Source organism: Gossypium hirsutum, chromosome D03 (assembly GCF_007990345.1).
Source record: "Gossypium hirsutum isolate 1008001.06 chromosome D03, Gossypium_hirsutum_v2.1, whole genome shotgun sequence".
In the NCBI taxonomy this organism is placed as follows: Eukaryota; Viridiplantae; Streptophyta; class Magnoliopsida; order Malvales; family Malvaceae; genus Gossypium; species Gossypium hirsutum.
This window is the reverse complement of record NC_053439.1, coordinates 47,691,518-47,709,804: the sequence shown is the minus strand read 5'-3', so window position 1 is coordinate 47,709,804 and position 18,287 is coordinate 47,691,518. Positions and strand designations below refer to the sequence as shown.

The 18,287-nt window shown below is 33.2% G+C and overlaps 2 protein-coding genes across 5 annotated transcripts; both read right to left on the bottom strand.

Moving 5' to 3' along the window:
* Positions 1-3,843: 3,843 nt before the first annotated feature.
* Positions 3,844-7,947, bottom strand: LOC107950264 (UDP-glucuronic acid decarboxylase 5). 2 transcript variants are annotated; one of them, XM_016885072.2, is made up of 13 exons: positions 7,558-7,947; positions 7,341-7,461; positions 6,392-6,478; positions 6,189-6,276; positions 5,978-6,069; positions 5,837-5,901; positions 5,669-5,757; positions 5,361-5,438; positions 5,184-5,277; positions 4,903-4,969; positions 4,734-4,797; positions 4,577-4,617; positions 3,844-4,281 (listed from the first exon to the last, which is right to left on the bottom strand). In XM_016885072.2, the coding sequence occupies exons 2-13, from the start codon at positions 7,428-7,430 to the stop codon at positions 4,096-4,098; spliced, it is 1,041 nt and encodes a 346-aa protein (XP_016740561.1). In that variant the 5' UTR covers positions 7,431-7,461; positions 7,558-7,947; the 3' UTR covers positions 3,844-4,095. The 2 variants fall into 2 exon arrangements, with proteins under 2 accessions (XP_016740561.1, XP_016740563.1); XM_016885074.2 differs by lacking the exons at positions 7,341-7,461; positions 7,558-7,947 and adding an exon at positions 6,701-6,795.
* Positions 7,948-14,112: 6,165 nt separating this feature from the next.
* On the bottom strand, positions 14,113-18,011 carry LOC107950263 (uncharacterized). 3 transcript variants are annotated; one of them, XM_016885071.2, is made up of 7 exons: positions 17,884-18,011; positions 17,381-17,811; positions 17,118-17,272; positions 16,357-16,449; positions 15,648-15,904; positions 14,842-15,062; positions 14,113-14,695 (listed from the first exon to the last, which is right to left on the bottom strand). In XM_016885071.2, exons 2-7 carry the CDS (start codon positions 17,678-17,680, stop codon positions 14,333-14,335), a joined length of 1,389 nt encoding a protein of 462 aa, XP_016740560.2. In that variant the 5' UTR covers positions 17,681-17,811; positions 17,884-18,011; the 3' UTR covers positions 14,113-14,332. The 3 variants fall into 3 exon arrangements, with proteins under 3 accessions (XP_016740560.2, XP_040946252.1, XP_040946251.1); XM_041090318.1 differs by having other exon boundaries at positions 17,381-17,828; positions 17,884-17,923; XM_041090317.1 differs by having other exon boundaries at positions 17,381-17,923.
* Between the last annotated feature and the right edge of the window lie 276 nt (positions 18,012-18,287).

The window sequence follows — 18,287 nt, the reverse complement described above, 5'->3', positions numbered from 1 at the left end:
TCAAACCCTAATTCCCGATTTATTATTTTTCATTTTTTTGTTAAATTGGATAGAACTGAACCAATGATTAAAGGCTTTGTGTGGTCCCTTTACATAGATTTTAGGGATATGTTATTATTTTGGGACAGATCTGAGAATGGTGTTTACACTTTGAAGAGCTAATAGTTCCCCCCCCCTTCCCCCCTGTTAATTGGAATAATTTCCATTTCGAATGTAGCAATGTTTCAAAATTGTAGAAGCTACTGGGTTGTGTTCGATTTTGATGCACGAAACATTGAAAAATTGAAGTCTGTCTTTGTTTGTGATGCTTTTGATGTTTGAAAATGGAAACATTTTTTTTTTCATTGTCTAAGCAAAACTGTATTTAAAAAAAGCACAATGAACTGTAAGAGTTTAATTCAATTGACTTGTGGGATACGTGTCAATCCTGAGTTAGGCATGATAGCATGGCATTTTCGTCTGTTTGAATGCTGGTTTGAGAAGAGAATCAAAATGGTTGGAGAGAAATAAAACAAAGCAAAATGAAGTAAATTTGATCTGAGAGGACACTGATTATCAGTAGAAAAAAAAAAGACAAGTTACAATCATGAGGCAATTGATTATTTTTTATCAAGGGACTGAGTGGTATGCTTTGAAAATTAAAAGGTTTTATTAGTTATGGTTGTTTGGTTCTTTGTGATGTATTTCTAATATTCTTAACGACTTCTGGCATTGGTAGTTCTGAACCTGTAATAATCTTATTATACGTTACTACATTGCCACATCAATGGCCACAGAATAAGGGGTTTTAGGAAATCAATCTATAATTTGATGCTTCTCAAGGATTTTAACAGCATTGACGCGTAGGGCTCTGAAACATTGTACTTTTTTCCTTTCCTTCAGAAAATGCTATGGTTTGAGCTTTTGTTTAATCCCGGACAGTTACATTTTCATGTTCTATCTTCCCTCTTTGGGAATGATAGATTCTTGAAACATGACCTGGAGTTGTAAATAATTGTTATTTTGTATTCTTTGTCACGCAGGTGATCCAACTGATTTCAAAAGCCTATATGGTTGCAGTCCCTTGGTATGAGAGGCTCAGTTGTTTTCCTTTTTCCTTTTCCCAATGAACAATGAAAATAACAGAAGACATCAGTTCTGAGTACACTTTATTTTGTGAATTATGATTTTGTCATCAATTAATGATTTTGCTTTGAATAAGGTTAAAACACCCTTCCAGTTAGTGATTATGTTTGACGCCCTTGATTCTGGGTTTATGATATTGAGAATCAAAACATGAAAATTTGTGCCATTGTTTGCCAATTATTAGTTAATGAACTTAATGATGGTTAAGGATGAGTAGTAGCTTATACAGCTAGCTGTTGTAAGTATATACGGTGCTCGGAGTGTTTGGATTAGAAACCATGGGCAACACTGGTTTAAACCATAGGTTAGAAGGTGTTGACATAGAGTTTCAACCACTTGATGAGTTGTTCTATTCTATTGATTTTTGATATAGAACTTCAAACATATTGTCCATCAAGTGTATCGATGTACTTACGAAAGAAATAAGGTCGTAATCGGTTCGTGCTTAGCTGAGCAAGAAGTTTGACTTGAAATTCGAGGGTTAAAGTTTGACTGGGTATTTGTGTGTTGGTTTGAAATTTTGATTTTTTATACTCAGTATGCCCACTTCCGAATTATAACTTCACTCAAGATTGATTCGACCCAAATTTGACAAAACAATAATCTAATTGAATTTCGGTTTTTTTTTTCTTTAAATTTCGAATTAGATTTGGGAGTAAGAGTGTGAGTAGGGTTGCAAATGAGTTCAATGAGCAGTTGGGTGAACAAAAGTCGAGGTTTCTTTATTAAATAAAGAATCAGTACTTTTGCATCGATTCAGAATTAACGTTGAAAAATACACTGTAAAATCTGATCTAAAACCCAGCATAATACCATACAAAATTAAGGGTAAACTCCGTATGTATTCATTGAAGTTTCTCTTTTACCACCAAATTATAATTTTTCTTTTCTTGATCACCAACTAGTAAATAGCTATTGACATAACAACTTTTAAAATTGGCATAATAATAAATATAACCCTCAATATTTACATAGTGTCAATTTAATCTTAATTTTTAAAAATTTAACCCCCAATACTTACACATTATGTCAATTTACTCTTAATTTTTAAAAATGTAATCCTTGATGTTTACACATTACCTATTTTATCCTAATTTTTACACGAAAATATAACACAATGTGCAATGTGTAAATTAGAAATAAAAACACATTTAAAAAAAATTATATTTATTATTAAACTAGATATCCCCCAAATACAATGCTTTCTTTGTACTTCAAACAAAGGAGAACTTGGTATCCTCTTAACGACAATTAACTCATTTTTTGCAGCTTGAGTTGGTTGTCATTGACGAAGCAAAATAAATTTTTTTTAGCCTTAGACTTAAATTCGGGTTGAATTAACGAAGTGAGTACTTTTTACTTTAAAGAAATTGGATTTGCTATTTCTCAAATTTTGGGTTATTTTGTTTCTTCTTGTTTTTTATTTTTCCATTGAGTCAAACACATGGACCAAGTGGTAGCACTTAATCTCTCTTATTTACCAACAAAATCCTTTGATGTTAGCTTTAGTGATCGATAATGCGAGTTCATTCATGGCTCTATCTGATTCTAAAAGTTGATGGTTATAAAGGCACTTTCATTTCCCTTTTAATAGTGGGTTAATTGAATGGGTGACGAGGCTCTTTGTATTTGTCGGAGACGGTAATAACGACGATGACAATAACAAGAGTAGCTCGATTTAACTGACGTTGAACGATTCAAGCGTGAATCTTATAAAATTGATAAAGAGTGAAACGACGAAGATCGAGTCAATTCAACTGTTAGTTTCATTCTAACGATGAAGAATCAAAGTATCAAGAGAAAAGAATGAGAAAAGGTGAAATTATTATCTTAGGGTTTTGGGTGTTTCCAATTTTGGTAGATTTCTTATAGACTTAGATGATAGATTTTTTTAAGTTTTTTTAGGTGAAAGGGTCACAAAGAAAATCAAAAGTAAAAAGAAAAAAAAGAAAGAAAATCAAATTACACAATGTGTAAACATGGAGGGATAAATTTTTTAGAATCAATGGCTAAATTGACACTGTATAAATGTTAAATGTTAAAGTTGCTATTATACCAATTTTAAAAGCTGCCACATCATTTGTTTTAGCCATTAAATGGCTGGTTGCCGAAACATGAAAAATTGAATAATTAGATGACTATTTTGTAACTTTTTATAGTTAGATAACAAAAAAAGAAATTTACTAATAATTGGGTGACTACCAATGTATTTTACCCTAAAATTAATAAATCAAATTTAAAATGACTCAGAATCCAAAATAACATAATAAAATACAAAACATAACACAATATTTACCATTGTTGTCAAAAGCACTTTTTAAGAAAATAAAATATTCGTTAATTAAGCCTTAACTCGATTGGCGTCAATTTTATTCGTTGATTGAATCTTTGGCATTGGTATTGTTATCGATGCATGAGTTCAGGTGCGCTTCCTATTTTAAGAGTTAGAAAAAGACTATAGATAATTTCAAGTATTTTATAAAAAAAGAACATTATTTCTGCTCTAAAACTAAATACAAAGAAAAATATATTTTATTTATAATTCTTTTAAGGAGCAAAATAGTTTGATAATTTTTTATTATTTAAAATCAAAGTTTGATTGAAGAGAACTAAACAACAGTAAACAAAGCCAAAGTCAGATTGTCAACTCATTGTTGTAAAGAGTAGGCCAACATAGCATATATAACACAATCATAAAAAATGCTATAACAAACAAAATTCAAGGCAACAAACACCATTTATAAGCCCTGCCAAAATTAAAATAGTTTCACAAACTCTTCACATTTTGTGGGATACATTGGTTTATTTTCTATGGCATCATAAAGAACAAAACAAGGCAAAGGAGAGAGCATTAACTATATTAAATCACACAACATAAGCTCCCAGTTTCCCACCACAAGCACTGAAATCACCCAATCCAAAATTTCACCTTCTATATAATTTCATTAAAGTGCTTTTTTTAAAAAAAATTCAGTTCTCTTTGGAGACTCCGAGCCTCAACCTAAAATCCTCCTCCATTAGAGGAAGACCATCTCGCAACTTCACTTTCGGCTCCCAACCTAGCAATTCTTTCGCTTTTGTGATGTCAGGTTTTCTTTGCCGTGGATCGTCTGGAGTGTTCTCCACCATCTTTATCTCCACCTTCGGATTAATAAGCTGCAATGATACACACCAGATAGGGTACAAAAACTTTCAAGACACATGAAAAAACCTAGAAAAAAAAAGCAGTACTTTGCATCCCCTATTCCTTTATGTCTCCATGTTTTCAGATTTTCGAACCCTCACTCTTTCACAGTATGGTATTCAAAACAAAATCCGAAATAAGCAGATATGCCCCAACTTCACGATGTTCAAAACAGATTTGAGCTACTCCCGAGTACTTTAAACAGACTATCTCTGTGTGTGTGTGTGTGTAAGGATGCGAAAACAGCAATGAAACCATGAAACTAACCTCCTTTACTGTCTCGGCAAGCTCAAGCATTGTAAATTCACCTAAAAGAGTACAAAAGGCACATAAAGCAGTAAGTGCATGAGAACGGACATAGGTCTCAGAGCTACCAGTGAATCTTAGACAAACATTTCATATAACACAAAGATTGAGGGATAACCTGGATTCCCGATATTGATTGGACCAGTGTTCTCCCCCTCCATGAGACGAATAAGACCATCAACCTAGTCATTTATGCAAATGTTATACTTTAATTTATTATAATAGAGGGATATCATCACAAGGAATTAAAGCTAGTAAAATTGTTAAAATCTATAAGTAGAGCATACCATGTCAGAGACAAAACAAAAACTGCGAGTTTGTGTCCCGGGTTTTTGAACTGTCAGTGGTTCACCACTGCAAAGTGCAAAAGAGAAATGAAATGATAGAGAAATTGATTCAAGTGAAAATAAACTAGAGGGAAAGAAATTTTTTTTTTTTCAAATTGATTAAAAGGTAAGAAAATTTAGGCAACAACCGTCTCCTAAAAGAGAAGTGAATGGGGACCTAATTGATAACAAAACTAAGAATAAAATGGAGAAGATATAGCGCATTAAAATACACTAATTACCGCAGTGCTTGAGCAATGAAATTGCTTACAACACGCCCATCATCAATGTTCATCCGTGGCCCATATGTGTTGAAGATTCTAGCAATGCGGATCTCTATGGAAAAGGAAAAATAGAAAAATGTCAAGACTTATGAAAAATAACAGGATGACATCATTCAGGAAACCAAGAAAATTTACCTATCCCATGCTGCCTATGGTAATCAAACATTAGCGTCTCAGCCACACGCTTCCCTTCATCATAGCAACTCCGAACCCCTATAACAAAAACAAGACGTTTAGTGCTAGAGTAATGTTGTCATAACATTATACATTCTGCAAAGCTGAACTCTATGTTCGTTGTATCTCCTAGGTTCAATTCCTCATTAGAATTTTGACAGATTTGAAAAGAAATGAAGTACTCTATCTTCCACGAGAAAAAAATGTATCATTGGAGGCTAACAGTCAATAAGACCAACAAAGCATAAATGCTTCCTCAATAGACTTACCGATTGGGTTCACATTGCCCCAATATGTTTCGGGTTGTGGATGGATAAGAGGATCTCCATACACTTCCGAAGTTGATGTGAGCAAGATCCTGAAACATAAATACCGATCAAGTAGAGCCAAAGAGAAGGGGCGCTCAAATAAATTGATAAAGAACTGCATTCCCTTACCTTGCTCCAACTCGCTTCGCAAGTCCCAGCATGTTCAGTGTGCCAATGACATTTGTCTTTATTGTCTATTAGAAACAAGAGTAAAAATTAATGAACTGCTCAGAAATATTTTAGAAAGAATTCCAAAACACCAACACCCACCTTCACAGGGTTGTGTTTGTAGAAAATTGGAGAAGCTGGACATGCAAGGTGGTAAATCTGATCGACCTCGACCAACAATGGCTCAGTAACATCTGCAAAAAAAGGAATATAGTTACCAGACATCTGTTAGACCTTTATGGTAATGAAAAAGGAACACATTGATGTTAAGAGACCCTGGAACAATAACAAGCTAAACGATATGAGAACCCACCATGACGAATAAGCTCAAATCTAGGATGACCGATCCATTTTCTAAGATTGTCCTTGGATCCAGTGAAGTAGTTATCAACAACAATCACCTAAATACAAGGTAGACATGAATAATGGTATAGAACATGATATTCGTGGTTCACCAGTCCAACACTACATTTCTAAACCAGGTAACAAAGCTTGGATATGATGAGAAAATCTAACCTCATTTTTCTCGTTTTCCATCAATTTGTCAACTAAGTGGGAGCCGATAAAACCAGCTCCTCCAGTAACCAAAATCCTCATGTTGGACTGTAGTAAACAGTAAAAAGGATAAGTCTTAGTGATATAAATGGAATGTAAATGAAAATAAAACATAATGCAACCGAAGAAACAAAAAGCTTAGTACAAGATGTAATTAGATCAAGGGCATAAAGATCAAGAAAGTAATTAGATAAACAAGATCTCAGACAATATTCACATATCTAAGCTGAATATCGAAACATAATAATGGATCTATACTCGTGGAGCTACCTGTTCGGGAGGGGCAACCATATTGAGATTCATCATCAAATTATCTGAAGAATGATTCTCAATAGATCTGAATGAATTGCTCTTGAAGGATTGTTTATTCTTATAATAACTCTCAGTTATCTCATGGCATTTATGTTGAAAAAGACAGAAAATTACACTTCAAGAAATCAAAAGAAAAGAGGTCATTTTTGGAACATGACCTGCCACATGTACCTCCGATAATCTTCTTCGAATATTAACCGGATTATCCAACAATTAAACACATTTAATCAACTTGGTATAGTTTAGAGTGCAAATCAAGAAGAGATCCATGAAGCTAAGAGTACTGTCACCAACTTCTAGTACATTGTGATATAGCACATAATTTAATATGCTGAGGGACCATAGTAGCATACATTCTCTGCCCCCACTTTAAATTGCTCTCATTAAACCATTTTGCTTAGGCCATAATCAAAGGACTAAGCTCAATATAATTTCTTTTAACAAATTACATAATTCACACAAAAAAAGCAGCTACTCAGATGCAGAACATCAACATCATTCACTATCAATTAACATAATGAAAGAGAAAACTGCGTAACATATTTATTAAAATGAGCTGATACCATCATTTTAGTATAAAATAAATAAATAAAAAGACCTGGAAAAACTTGGAAAAACGCAATGGAGATGGCAAAGGTGGTGGCTTTGAGGGTGTTTGTTGTTCCCCATTTGATGAATTTGCTGCCATTGCTCAGATCTCGCCACTTAAACTCAAAAACCTGCGAGAGAAGAGGGACTCGTTGAGAATTTTTAAAAAAATGAAAAAAAAAGGGGATAGAATTTGGATCAAGGATTTGAGAAACAAAAAAGAATACCTGATTCAAAATTTGCGAGATTGATCTCTTACTTAACACACACAAAAACCTGGGATCGAATAGCGTTATTTATAGCTTCGAAAAAATGGTTCTAAAAACCGAAACTTTGTTCCACCAAACAAATTTCCAAAATAAAAAATAAAAAAATTAAATTGGGGAGCCTTCAAATTTACGAAAAGTGAGAGGTTTCAATGATAGCTCCTCGATAACAATACCAAAAACTACAGACCACACCAAACTGAATTCAAAGATTGAATTTTTAAAACTTAAAATACTAAAAAAAATAAAAATTGAACTAGTATATTAAATTTTCGATTTTAAACAAACGCGGCGATTTAAAGATAAAGGTTTTAATTAGTGTATTAATGGCAGCTGCCCTGCGTTGTGTTTGCTTTAGTGGGAGGTAACAGAATAAGAATATACGAGGGATTCTTTTAGGTCTAATTGTATCCCTGGTCCTTACATTCTTCATAATTTTAAATTTTAGTCCCCCTTTTTCTTTTTCCTTGGAAAAATAGTCTCTCTAATTTTAATTTCAACCGATCTGTTAATTTACTTTTTTTTAAAATCCCAATACTTATAATATATTTAATTTTAAAATTAGAGTGTAGAATATTGAAATGATACGTATTTAAATCAATGACATATCGAACATCAAAGAAAAAATACATGAAAAGCTTAAGAGAAAACTGAGAAAATAAGTGAGGAAAAAATCTATTCATTTTATTCAAAATACTCTAATCTCTCAGCATTAGAAGCAAGTCATATTTATACAAAGAGTTGAAGAGTGAATAACACTAATAATCACAAAGTATGGAGAAAATTCTTCATACTTTCACAAAGCTCCTAACGTCCATGAAAGGGAGAAGAAAGAAAGTAAGCACTTTATGTAATTTAGTTCTTTTCTATTAAATTCATCATTTTCACTTAAAATTCATAAAAAAATTTCATAGTCACCAGAAAGAAAAAATGAAATAGAGATTCCAAAAAGTTCAATTATCATTTTGGAAACGAGAAATTGGAGTTAAGAGAATTTAGAAAATCAAGGTATCAAGGCTTGAAGATGAAGATGGAAGTGTGAGAAAATATGGGTTAGTGAAGAAATTAGTTAAGAAATTAAGGTAAGTAGTTTAAGTTATTATGTTATATTTATTTTGAGTGTTTAATCTGATAAGATATTATAAAAATTAATTTTGTATAATTAATTTTTATGTTTTAAGTAAAGAAAATATTACGTTTATGTATGAAGTGAATGATGAATAACAATTGGATGAATGGTTTTAAGTGAATAACTAAAATAAAGTAAGTGTGAGTGGTTTAATTATGAAAATTTGTCATTCAAAATTTATTAGGTGTGAATGATGAACTGTGTATTTGTGATGTTGAAAGTAGTAAATATTTATTTTGAACATTATTTGGATGAGTAAATTGAAAAATTATTTGTTAATGTGATTAATTTGATTAAAATTGAAGTAATGATTAAATTTTAAATTTGGAAAAATTTTGAAATTAAGGATTTAAATAGAGAGATCAAATTTTTTATTTTTATGATAAGACTATAAGAATATGATAGTTAAAATATTGGAAAATTTATACTTAAATTAGGATGTTTTAGAATAAAAGGACTAAATTGAGAAATTTTTAAAAGTTGAAATGTGGAAATCTGGAATTTTAATATCTTAATTGGTATGTATGATTTTTTTATTTGAAAAATTAGAAAAGAGAACATTATGTGATAAGAATTGATGGTATAGGGATTAAATTGTAAAAATTTTAAAATATGAAAATTTGAGAAAAATCTGGGAATTCTGTGCTGTTTTTGGAAGAAGCAGATTTTGTTTTCAGGGGCTAAAATCATAAAACAGTAAAAATTGAACTTCAGAGACCAAATTGTAAAAACTGCAAAATTGAAATTTTATGAATTGTTCTGTAAAAATTTAATATTGAAAAATAGGGGTTGTTTAGTAAAATATGAAAAATATAAAAGCGGAAATGAACAAAAAAATTACATTAGTGGTTAAATGGAAAATTTGAGAAATTATTGAATTAAGTATTAAAATAAAAAATTATTAAGTAAAAAAGTAAATATAGAGAGAGAGAGAGAGAGAGATTGAGAGAGAATTAAGTAAGAATAATAAGGTGAGGTGAATTATATATGAAATAGAATAAGTTAATAAAGGAAAAATAAAGTATAGTTAGTATTATTTGGATGAGTAAATTGAAAAAAATTAAACTAAATATAAAATTATGATGCATAAGCCATGAGGTTTTGGTATATGTGTTTCAAAGTTTCGATACATGAAGATTTCGAAATTAAAAATGAATAGTAATCTAGTAAATGTTTCGATATTTATAAATAAGATACCAATATTTTTGTTCTATAAACTATAATTTGATCTAAAAATACTCTAGAAAAATAAATTAAGATTGCTGAGTAAAGAGTATTACACTCTTTGACAAAAAAGCAAGTCTAGTTCAACCATCTTGTATTTGCAGCTGCCATAGTAGACTTGTCCATGACTGAAACTTGTAACTCATTTAGCAATGATTCCAACCATAATGTATTTGCAGTAGCATAAGACTCGGCCTCAGCAGTTGACTTGGAGACAACTTGTTGCTTCTTGGCACACCACTGACACAGGATTTCCTCCAAAAGAAAAAAACAGATAATATCCGGTGGTTGAACGACGATCATCACGATCAGACCCCCAATCCGCATTAGCAAACCCCACAACTGACAAACGAGAGGCTGGTTTAAACAAAAGAAGAACCACAAACAGCCATTTGAGAAGACTTCACTGCAGGAGGATGAAAATGATATAAACCATTATATGTGTGCCCCTACAAAAGCATGACCTTTGTCTTGATATCCTTAACAAAATAATGAAAAGGATGAAACTCAATGAAACCATCAGTATCAAAAGCAAACTGCGAAACGGATAGTAAATTCTTCTTAATACTGGGTACGTTAAGAACATTTTGAAGCCTTAACACTTTAGCATAAGAAGGAAAGAAGGCATAACCTATATGTTGAACTGAAACACCAGTACCATTTCCCACACCTGAATAAGTTGCAAACGTGTCCAAATCTGTGAGATCATTTGTCACATGATTGGTTGCTTTGAAATCAGGATACCACCCCTTATCTTCAGGAATAGAACCAGGAGTAGTTGCCATAGCTAACATAGGAGGCATGGATGAAAAAGGGTTCGGATGAGCTGGCATAGCCTGGTATATATGGACGAGTGTAAGAATGATTAAAGACAAAGGCTGGAGAGGTCTGAGGACCAGGAGAACTATACTGTTGTTGACTGCCATATCCCATGTTGAAATTAGGAAAAAATGAAGGTGAAGATGGTTGTTTAGCAACCATGTAATGATTAACCATCATAGGTTGATACAGGCTACCACGCTAAGAATTAGGAGATCCAAAAGAAGACTGAGAAGGCTGACCACCATTAAAAGTATGATTGAATCTATAATAACACTTTTGCACAAGATGACCAAACCTGCCACACAACTGACATTGTGGTCGATTTGTGTAACCATAACGACCTCGACCACCTCAATAGTTACCTTTGAAATTACCTTTGCCGCCTCTAGAATTACTATAAACCTGTTGTTGTGGTTGTTGCTGCTGTTCAGACTCACCGGAGGGCTGACCAATAGAAGGAACCTATTGAGCAGTAGTTGGAGATGCAGATTGAGGACCTTGAGCACTTTTCACACCAGCTTGATGTTGAACAAGATTTACCTGTATGGAACTACTAATAACAAACTCTTTCTGCCTATTTTCACATTTTGTCAGCATATCAATAATTAAATCCAAGGATACTGTGTCTCTATTTGAAGAGGCAACAGCCAAAACTAATTCGAATTCAATAGACAAACCAGCAAGAATCACACTGACCTGTTCTTGTTCAGAAACATTACTGCCAGAAGCATTTAATGTATCACAAAGCAATTTGATTTTGGCTAAATATTCCTTTATAGTCAAAAGAACCTTCTTTTGGGAATGAAGAGTGTGCCTTAAATTTGAGATCTTGCTGCAAACATACAACTAATAGAACTCCATACAACAAAAGCAGTGCTTGAACCAAGCAAATGAGGCAAGATTTCGTCAGAAACAGCAGAAAAATACCATGATGCTAGGAGCTTATCTTGTTGTCTATAAAGAACAAAGGTTGAATTCTCAACTAACTGACTGCTATCTCTTTGAACAAACTGAGCAGGGATCTCTAGAGTGCCAAATAATATAACCATTCAAACCATAACCTTCTATGATCAAAGTTACTTGATATTTCCATAACACGTAATTATTCTCATTTAATTTGACTATATCATGCTTTGGGAACTAATGCATAATAGATGTTGACACAATTGAACGTGATTACTAACTTAGAGAAGAAGAAGAAGTACCATTGCCTAGATTACCTGATTGAGGAACTTCATTTGAAGGCTGAACTCCTGCCGGTAGATTTGTAGGATCTGCAAAATGCTTTGTCTCTAAGTTCACAATCGATTTTTATCACAATCTTGAATCACCATTGTGCACGCGAGTTGAAAAGCAAGTGAATGGTGTTAAGCAATAGCTCTGATACCATGATTGAACATCAAAGAAACAAGAAAATACAGGAAAAGCTTAAAAGAAGACTAAGAAAATAACAGAGAAAAAAGATCTATTCATTTCATTCAAAAGACTCTAATCTCTCAGCATTAGAGATGAGTCATATTTACATAAAGAGTTGAATAGCACTAATTCACTAAGTGGTTAACTAATTCTTTAACCAATTACAAATAATGATAAGCTAAGCTAACAGTTCATAATAGAAACTAGTTATTAGCTACAGTCACTAACAATGAATATTCATCAATAGAGTTATTAACTGGATTTTAATTTTAAAATCAAACAAATGTAAGGACCAAATTGTCAAAAATAAATTATATTAGGTACTAAAATTTGAAATTCCGATGCGTGGAAAGCATGATTAGAATCCCCTTTTGACGTTAGTCAATGTTTGAGTTCCGCGTTTAAAAAATATTTATAACCTATTTCTAGATTTTGCATGCCACAAAGTGGCTGTAGTTTAGTGGTAAGAAGTCCACGTTGTGGCCGTGGAGACCTGGGCTCGTAATCCCAGCAGCCACAAACATGTTAAATACTTTTTTTCTCTAGGTCCTGGCGAATTGAAACGTCTTGATAGGGGAGGAAAAGAAAGTCAAAGCGATTCCAAGATTGTGGGAGAGCAATAAAAGCGTGTCCTTGTTAGGTGAAGCAAAAAGGGTTTTCCACTGCATGAAATGAAAATTATTAGCCCAACACTTATAAGTGATTGTCTGATAATAAACAAGGAATTTCCGTCTTTATGCTAGCTTACGCTTTTACCCGATTAGCATGAGACATATGAAACCATAAACTCTCAAGCACAGAATTTCATCAAGGTCTCTTTTATTTAATGTTACTTTAATTTGTCTTGGATTATCTGGTGTATCATTTTCTTTTTCTAATATAGGAATTCTTTTACTAGAAAATAATTATATTGAATTATAATTAAATTAGATTAAATTCTTAAATGAAAAGTAAATATTTTTCAACACAATTTTCATCTACAAAACTCGAGTTCATGATTTTAAGGAATATCAAATTTTTTTTTTATTACTTACGTTGTACAATGTATCATTATTCATCCACAAGACATCATTGTTCACTAAAGCAGTTATAACTTATAAGTTCACATATAAATAGTAAAGCTAAAACATAAACCATTTTTGTCTTATTTTATATTGTTTTAAGTTAATCTAGTTTTTGTTTTCCTTTTTTTTCTACATTACCTTAGAAATTTTATCATGTATGATCCTTCAATAATTTTCGGCCCATTTTCTTCAGTACTACTAAATAACTATGTAGAACACTAGAAAGGTAGTTTATTAAGAGATATCATACCAACTGATACTTAAAACATACAGCTTCCAATTATATTGATAAATTTCAACAGTTGAAATTTATCATATAAAAACTATGAAATTGTGTGAAAATACTTCAATTTGATATTAATGCAATTGAATCCATCCTAGACTCGTCAGATGCCAGACAACTTTGGAACAACAGAGGAATTAGATACACAAATATGAGGGGTGTTTTTTTTTCTTTTCTTTGAACACTTATTTTGTACCATACCAAGGCATCTGTCACATTCTTCACAATCTATTCTTCTCTTGCAAAGACAAGCATATAAAAATAAATGGAATTCTTAAAATCAATGCTAATTCCAAGAGATCAGTGGCATAGAGCAAAAGAGAAAAAAATAAAGAAAAACAATGATGACATTTGTATACTGTACTTTGTGGCATATGAGATGTATCATCACAAAGACAAAAGCTTCATCTCTGTAATTATTTCCTGTGTGACCAGCTTTAAGGATTTTTTTTATCGATTATAACCAAGCAATATTCATTAGTTTGTTCCCACATTCCATGCTATTATCAATACATATTATAGCAAAGGAGGCAATAAAAACCAATAAACCATATTATGGGTAGAAAGAATTAAGAATATGACAATAACTTATTAACCTTATATAAAACTTCATATGGACAACGATATAGAGCTCCAACGATCAAAAGAACCTAGTTTTCCTAATACAGCATCAAATTTCAGGCAGAAAATATATAAACACAATGGGGACAATGGACACATTCAAACTATCAAACCACTCAGAGGCTTGAAAAAGAAAAGAACTGGATGGACTGTAATAGAAAGAGCACCACTTTCATCTTATTGAGATTGAAATTCAGGATCAGATAATCCTGCCATGACAGCTATAAGAACCCAAAACATGAGCAGACCTATTATGGCAGTTCTCAATACCTGGTCATAGCTCCAACTCGGGTCAATATCATCCTGACAAATCAGATCAAGTTCAGATGTATCCTCACTGTCACTAACACCTTCATTTGTCTGTAACTTGTTCAACTGGTCCATGCGTGGACGCTTCACATCCATACCAATATTTAAACATTTTGTGCATCTACAGTCTCCACCTAGATATGATGGGAGTGTCTGAATATTCTCCAAGAGAATTTTGCGGTACGTTTCTCCTCCAATTTTTAACTTTTTCCTTGTAGTTGGTTTCAAAACCTGAAAAAAGCCACAAATTGGTACACAAGAGAAAAAGAAGAGAACTGGACCCTCATCATATTTGAGGCCAAAAAAAAAAAAGAAGAAGAAATGAAATGCAATGAGATATAACACATTCATGTTTTAGTCAAAGGAGGAAAGTTAACCTGAATAAAAGTCTGAGCAATGACACAAACAACTGGAGGAAGCCGTATAACAAATAAACAGCCAAGACGGTTGGGGTAGTGGTCTTGCAAGAGGGAAGAACATGATCTCATTACTTGCATGGGAATTTTGAAAGGGGATAATCCTTCACAGTCCACTAATACTGTAACTTCAGGATTCTCTGGACTAACAAAATACATGATTCCGTGCTCAACTTGAGATACTGCAGCAACAACCATTGCTCTTTATCATAACATCTTATACAGAACCAACTAAAAGGAAAAGAAAAGAATTGAGGCCAAAACATTGATTAATGACTTCAAAATTTAATCCACAGTGATGATAAGAAGATATGTTTTGTCTCGGATTGAGTTTCTTATAACAAGTGAAAGACAATAATTTTAGACTCCAGTATACATTTTGCCTACAGAAGTTAATTGAATTCCATAGATAAAATGCCCGTCCAGAAAAATAGATTCTTTTGGATAAAAATGTCAATTCTTTTGTTAAGGAAAAAGTCACTTGGCAAACCAAGAGGAAAGACAGCGCTGTAAAGGTATGAAAAAGCATCCATCTTGGTGGAAACAGGAAGTGGTACAGATGATCACAAGATTTTTGTTGGATACTCCTGCTGGATATTTCAGAAGGAAAAATAATTCTTTGAAAGAAACTTTCCCCAACAACACTATCTACAACTCATTAAACAAAGGAATTAAATATTTGAAACCAATAACAGAGGAAGTCTCATTAAATTTCAAATGGCAGCAAAATGGAAACGTAAACAGCACTACAGGGGCTAAAAACATACTGACTGCCTGAGCAAAACGAGGCCTGTCATGAGATGGCAAGCAGGAGCAAGCTAGCCCAAGCCGTACTATGAGACAAGGTCGGTGCATGAGATCATATCCATGCCAGAATACCATGTTCGCCCATGTCTCAAGCTCTTCTGGAGAAAGAATTCTATATGTCTCCCTCCATTTGATTGTCTTTTTAATCGATGATAGGAAAACTACAAAGTCACCATTTGCAGCTGTATAAAATCTACGTAGATCTTCATAATTGATTCTGCATAAACACTACTATGTCAAGGTCTGCTGCAAGGAAGAAACAAAGCAATTCAAAAACGAATATGCATATGCCAAAACAAGGAACAAATCCCAGAAACATAGTTGGATGCCACCCTGAAAAATTTGCAGTTAAAACTTCTATAGAAGAAGTTGACATTTGAGAGAGGTGAAGAAAACTAAAGTTAATCATCAATTATTAGTAATGAATAAAAGGAGAAAGAGCAAACAACCTGATGATGAACTTTAACTCTAGTAACGAAAGAAGTTTATAACTCAAGTCAATGCGGGGTTCTGGCACTTGAATACATGAGGATTGCAAATTGATTAGCCATTTTATTTCAGCAAGATCATTTATAGGGGGGAATTTGTAATGTGGTACATTTCTTGCAACCAAAAAAAAACCAAATAAAATATACCATACATGCATTCATGTATAGAAATCATCATCACCTCTCTGGTAAACTAATTCCTTGATTTTCCAGCTCCTTGTGGAGTTTACCCAACCAGCTTTCACACTCCAGATTTTGGGAAGCTTCATGATTACTGATTCAGCAGTTTACACAGACTTGAAGAGGTTAGTAAGCAAAGATCATTAGTGCAGACATCCACAAGTTCCTAGTAGAAACAGTAACAGATAAATGCACATAAAGTTGTCACTTGCTAGTCAACTTGAACATCAAATTGCTTGAAACGTGCAAACCCATGATATTTAAAGGGGAAGCCTGGCCTAATCATATTCAACATGACAAGTAATGATTCTATTTGGTACTATTAGAATATAAGAAAACCAGAAAGATAGTCTCATGAGCAGAAAAATTAATCAGAATTGAAGTGGATAGATATGGATCGAATCTGAACTATGGAACCAATCAATGGTATAATATTAGTTACTAGCAATTCTTCATGTTTAGGAAAATTCCACGATCTATGTGTAGGCATGATAGAGTTTGCCTTTATAAATACTTCATTTTTAGGTTCAATCTAACCCAACTTATCACTCTGCAGCATCAGTCGATTACAAAGTCAATCGAAGCTCCTAAGATCAGATTATGACAGTTTTTTAAAGATTACTGAAGCTCCATTCCTATTTTAGATTGTGCCAGTGCAAAATTAGTGTCCATTCAAGATTGACACGCCAACACAAAAACATAAAAGCCCCCACCACCCCCCCCAAAAAAAAAAAATCTCATAGACTTCATTGCTTGGGTTACCTTGCATCCAAGGCCGGCTGCAAAGAGGGTTCCTCGGAATGCGATTCTGTATTCACCAGAGGACCACTTCTACGCACCGAGGCTTCGCCAACTAACTCTTCTTGATCAGAAAGCGATGCCGCGATTGAAAGCACCAATAGCGGCCTCGACAACATCTGGAACAAAGTCAATCATTTGTTAAGAATAAGACCTTTAATCATAAATAATTCAACCTAGCGATTAACTGAAAAATGCAGATTTCTACAAAATTGTAAAGAACTAACCTGCATTCCTTTAACCAAACCCTTAAAGGGAACCCATTTCTGGAAAAAGTTAAAGGGCGGATAGCAAATAACTTGCAGAGCCTGAAAACCGCGCCATAAAAAGGGACACTTGGCCTTTGAGACCCGCCTAACTGTTTCTAATGCAGCAACTTTGAGCAAAAATATCGCTACATGACCTGCTGCACCCTTAACATTTCTACGATTCCTTATCGCAGTTATTTGCCTATAACTACTCCTGGGAAGTGCTTTGGGATTTGAAGAAACTACTAAATTTCCTTTATAACCTTTTTTCTCTTCCATGGAAAATAAACACTTTTTTTTTCCGGAGAAACCTATGAAAACTTCACATTCTCAATTAATTAGATCAAAACCAAAAGAGTAAGCTCTAACTATTCAAATCTCGCTGAATTTTATCCTAATAAAAAATCAACCTGCAAACAGATAGGATCTGAAATCAGGTATTAGCAAACAGATTGACATTAAAAGAGGGGGGGTGATATTACCTCAAAATCTCCATGAAATTTTGGTTTTTGGTGGATTTGGTGCTTAGGAAGTGATGTGACAGTTTTTATTTTTTTACTTGTTTTAGGGTTAATTCACCAAATTTCCTCAAACTATTGCTCTTATTCTGAACTGGTTGCTAAGCTTTGAAATGTTCTATTTGAGTCCTCGAATTATCAATATTGTATCCATCATGTCCTTCCATAAGTGTAGAGGTCAATTTAGGTGCTAAATACAATACAATAACAATCAAACCCTAAAACTTTTTTTTCAAGTTGTTTGCTTATTCTATTTTGTTTTGCCTAGCGATAGTACCAGCCTTCAGACGACGGGATATCACCTGCCTTTTTTTTTTCCTCCTATCAACCTTCTATTTTTTTCTCTTCATTCCATGTGCCTTCTCTCT

What these genes read in the sequence shown, in the direction of transcription:
- LOC107950263 (XM_016885071.2), bottom strand. Translation starts at nt 17,680, where the DNA reads ATGGAAGAGAAAAAAGGTTATAAAGGAAATTTAGTAGTTTCTTCAAAT. An exon ending in GTTTGGTTAAAGGAATGCAG is followed by an intron (nt 17,273 to 17,380) that starts GTTAGTTCTTTA and finishes ACTTTGTTCCAG; the next exon opens with ATGTTGTCGAGGCCGCTATT. An exon ending in TCGTTTTGCTCAGGCAGTCA is followed by an intron (nt 15,063 to 15,647) that starts GTATGTTTTTAG and finishes TTGTTGCTGCAG; the next exon opens with TATCTCAAGTTGAGCACGGA.
- LOC107950264 (XM_016885072.2), bottom strand. Translation starts at nt 7,430, where the DNA reads ATGGCAGCAAATTCATCAAATGGGGAACAACAAACACCCTCAAAGCCA. An exon ending in GTTTTTCCAAGTTTTTCCAG is followed by an intron (nt 6,479 to 7,340) that starts GTCTTTTTATTT and finishes TGTTTACTACAG; the next exon opens with TCCAACATGAGGATTTTGGT. An exon ending in CCATAGGCAGCATGGGATAG is followed by an intron (nt 5,278 to 5,360) that starts GTAAATTTTCTT and finishes CCTTTTCCATAG; the next exon opens with AGATCCGCATTGCTAGAATC.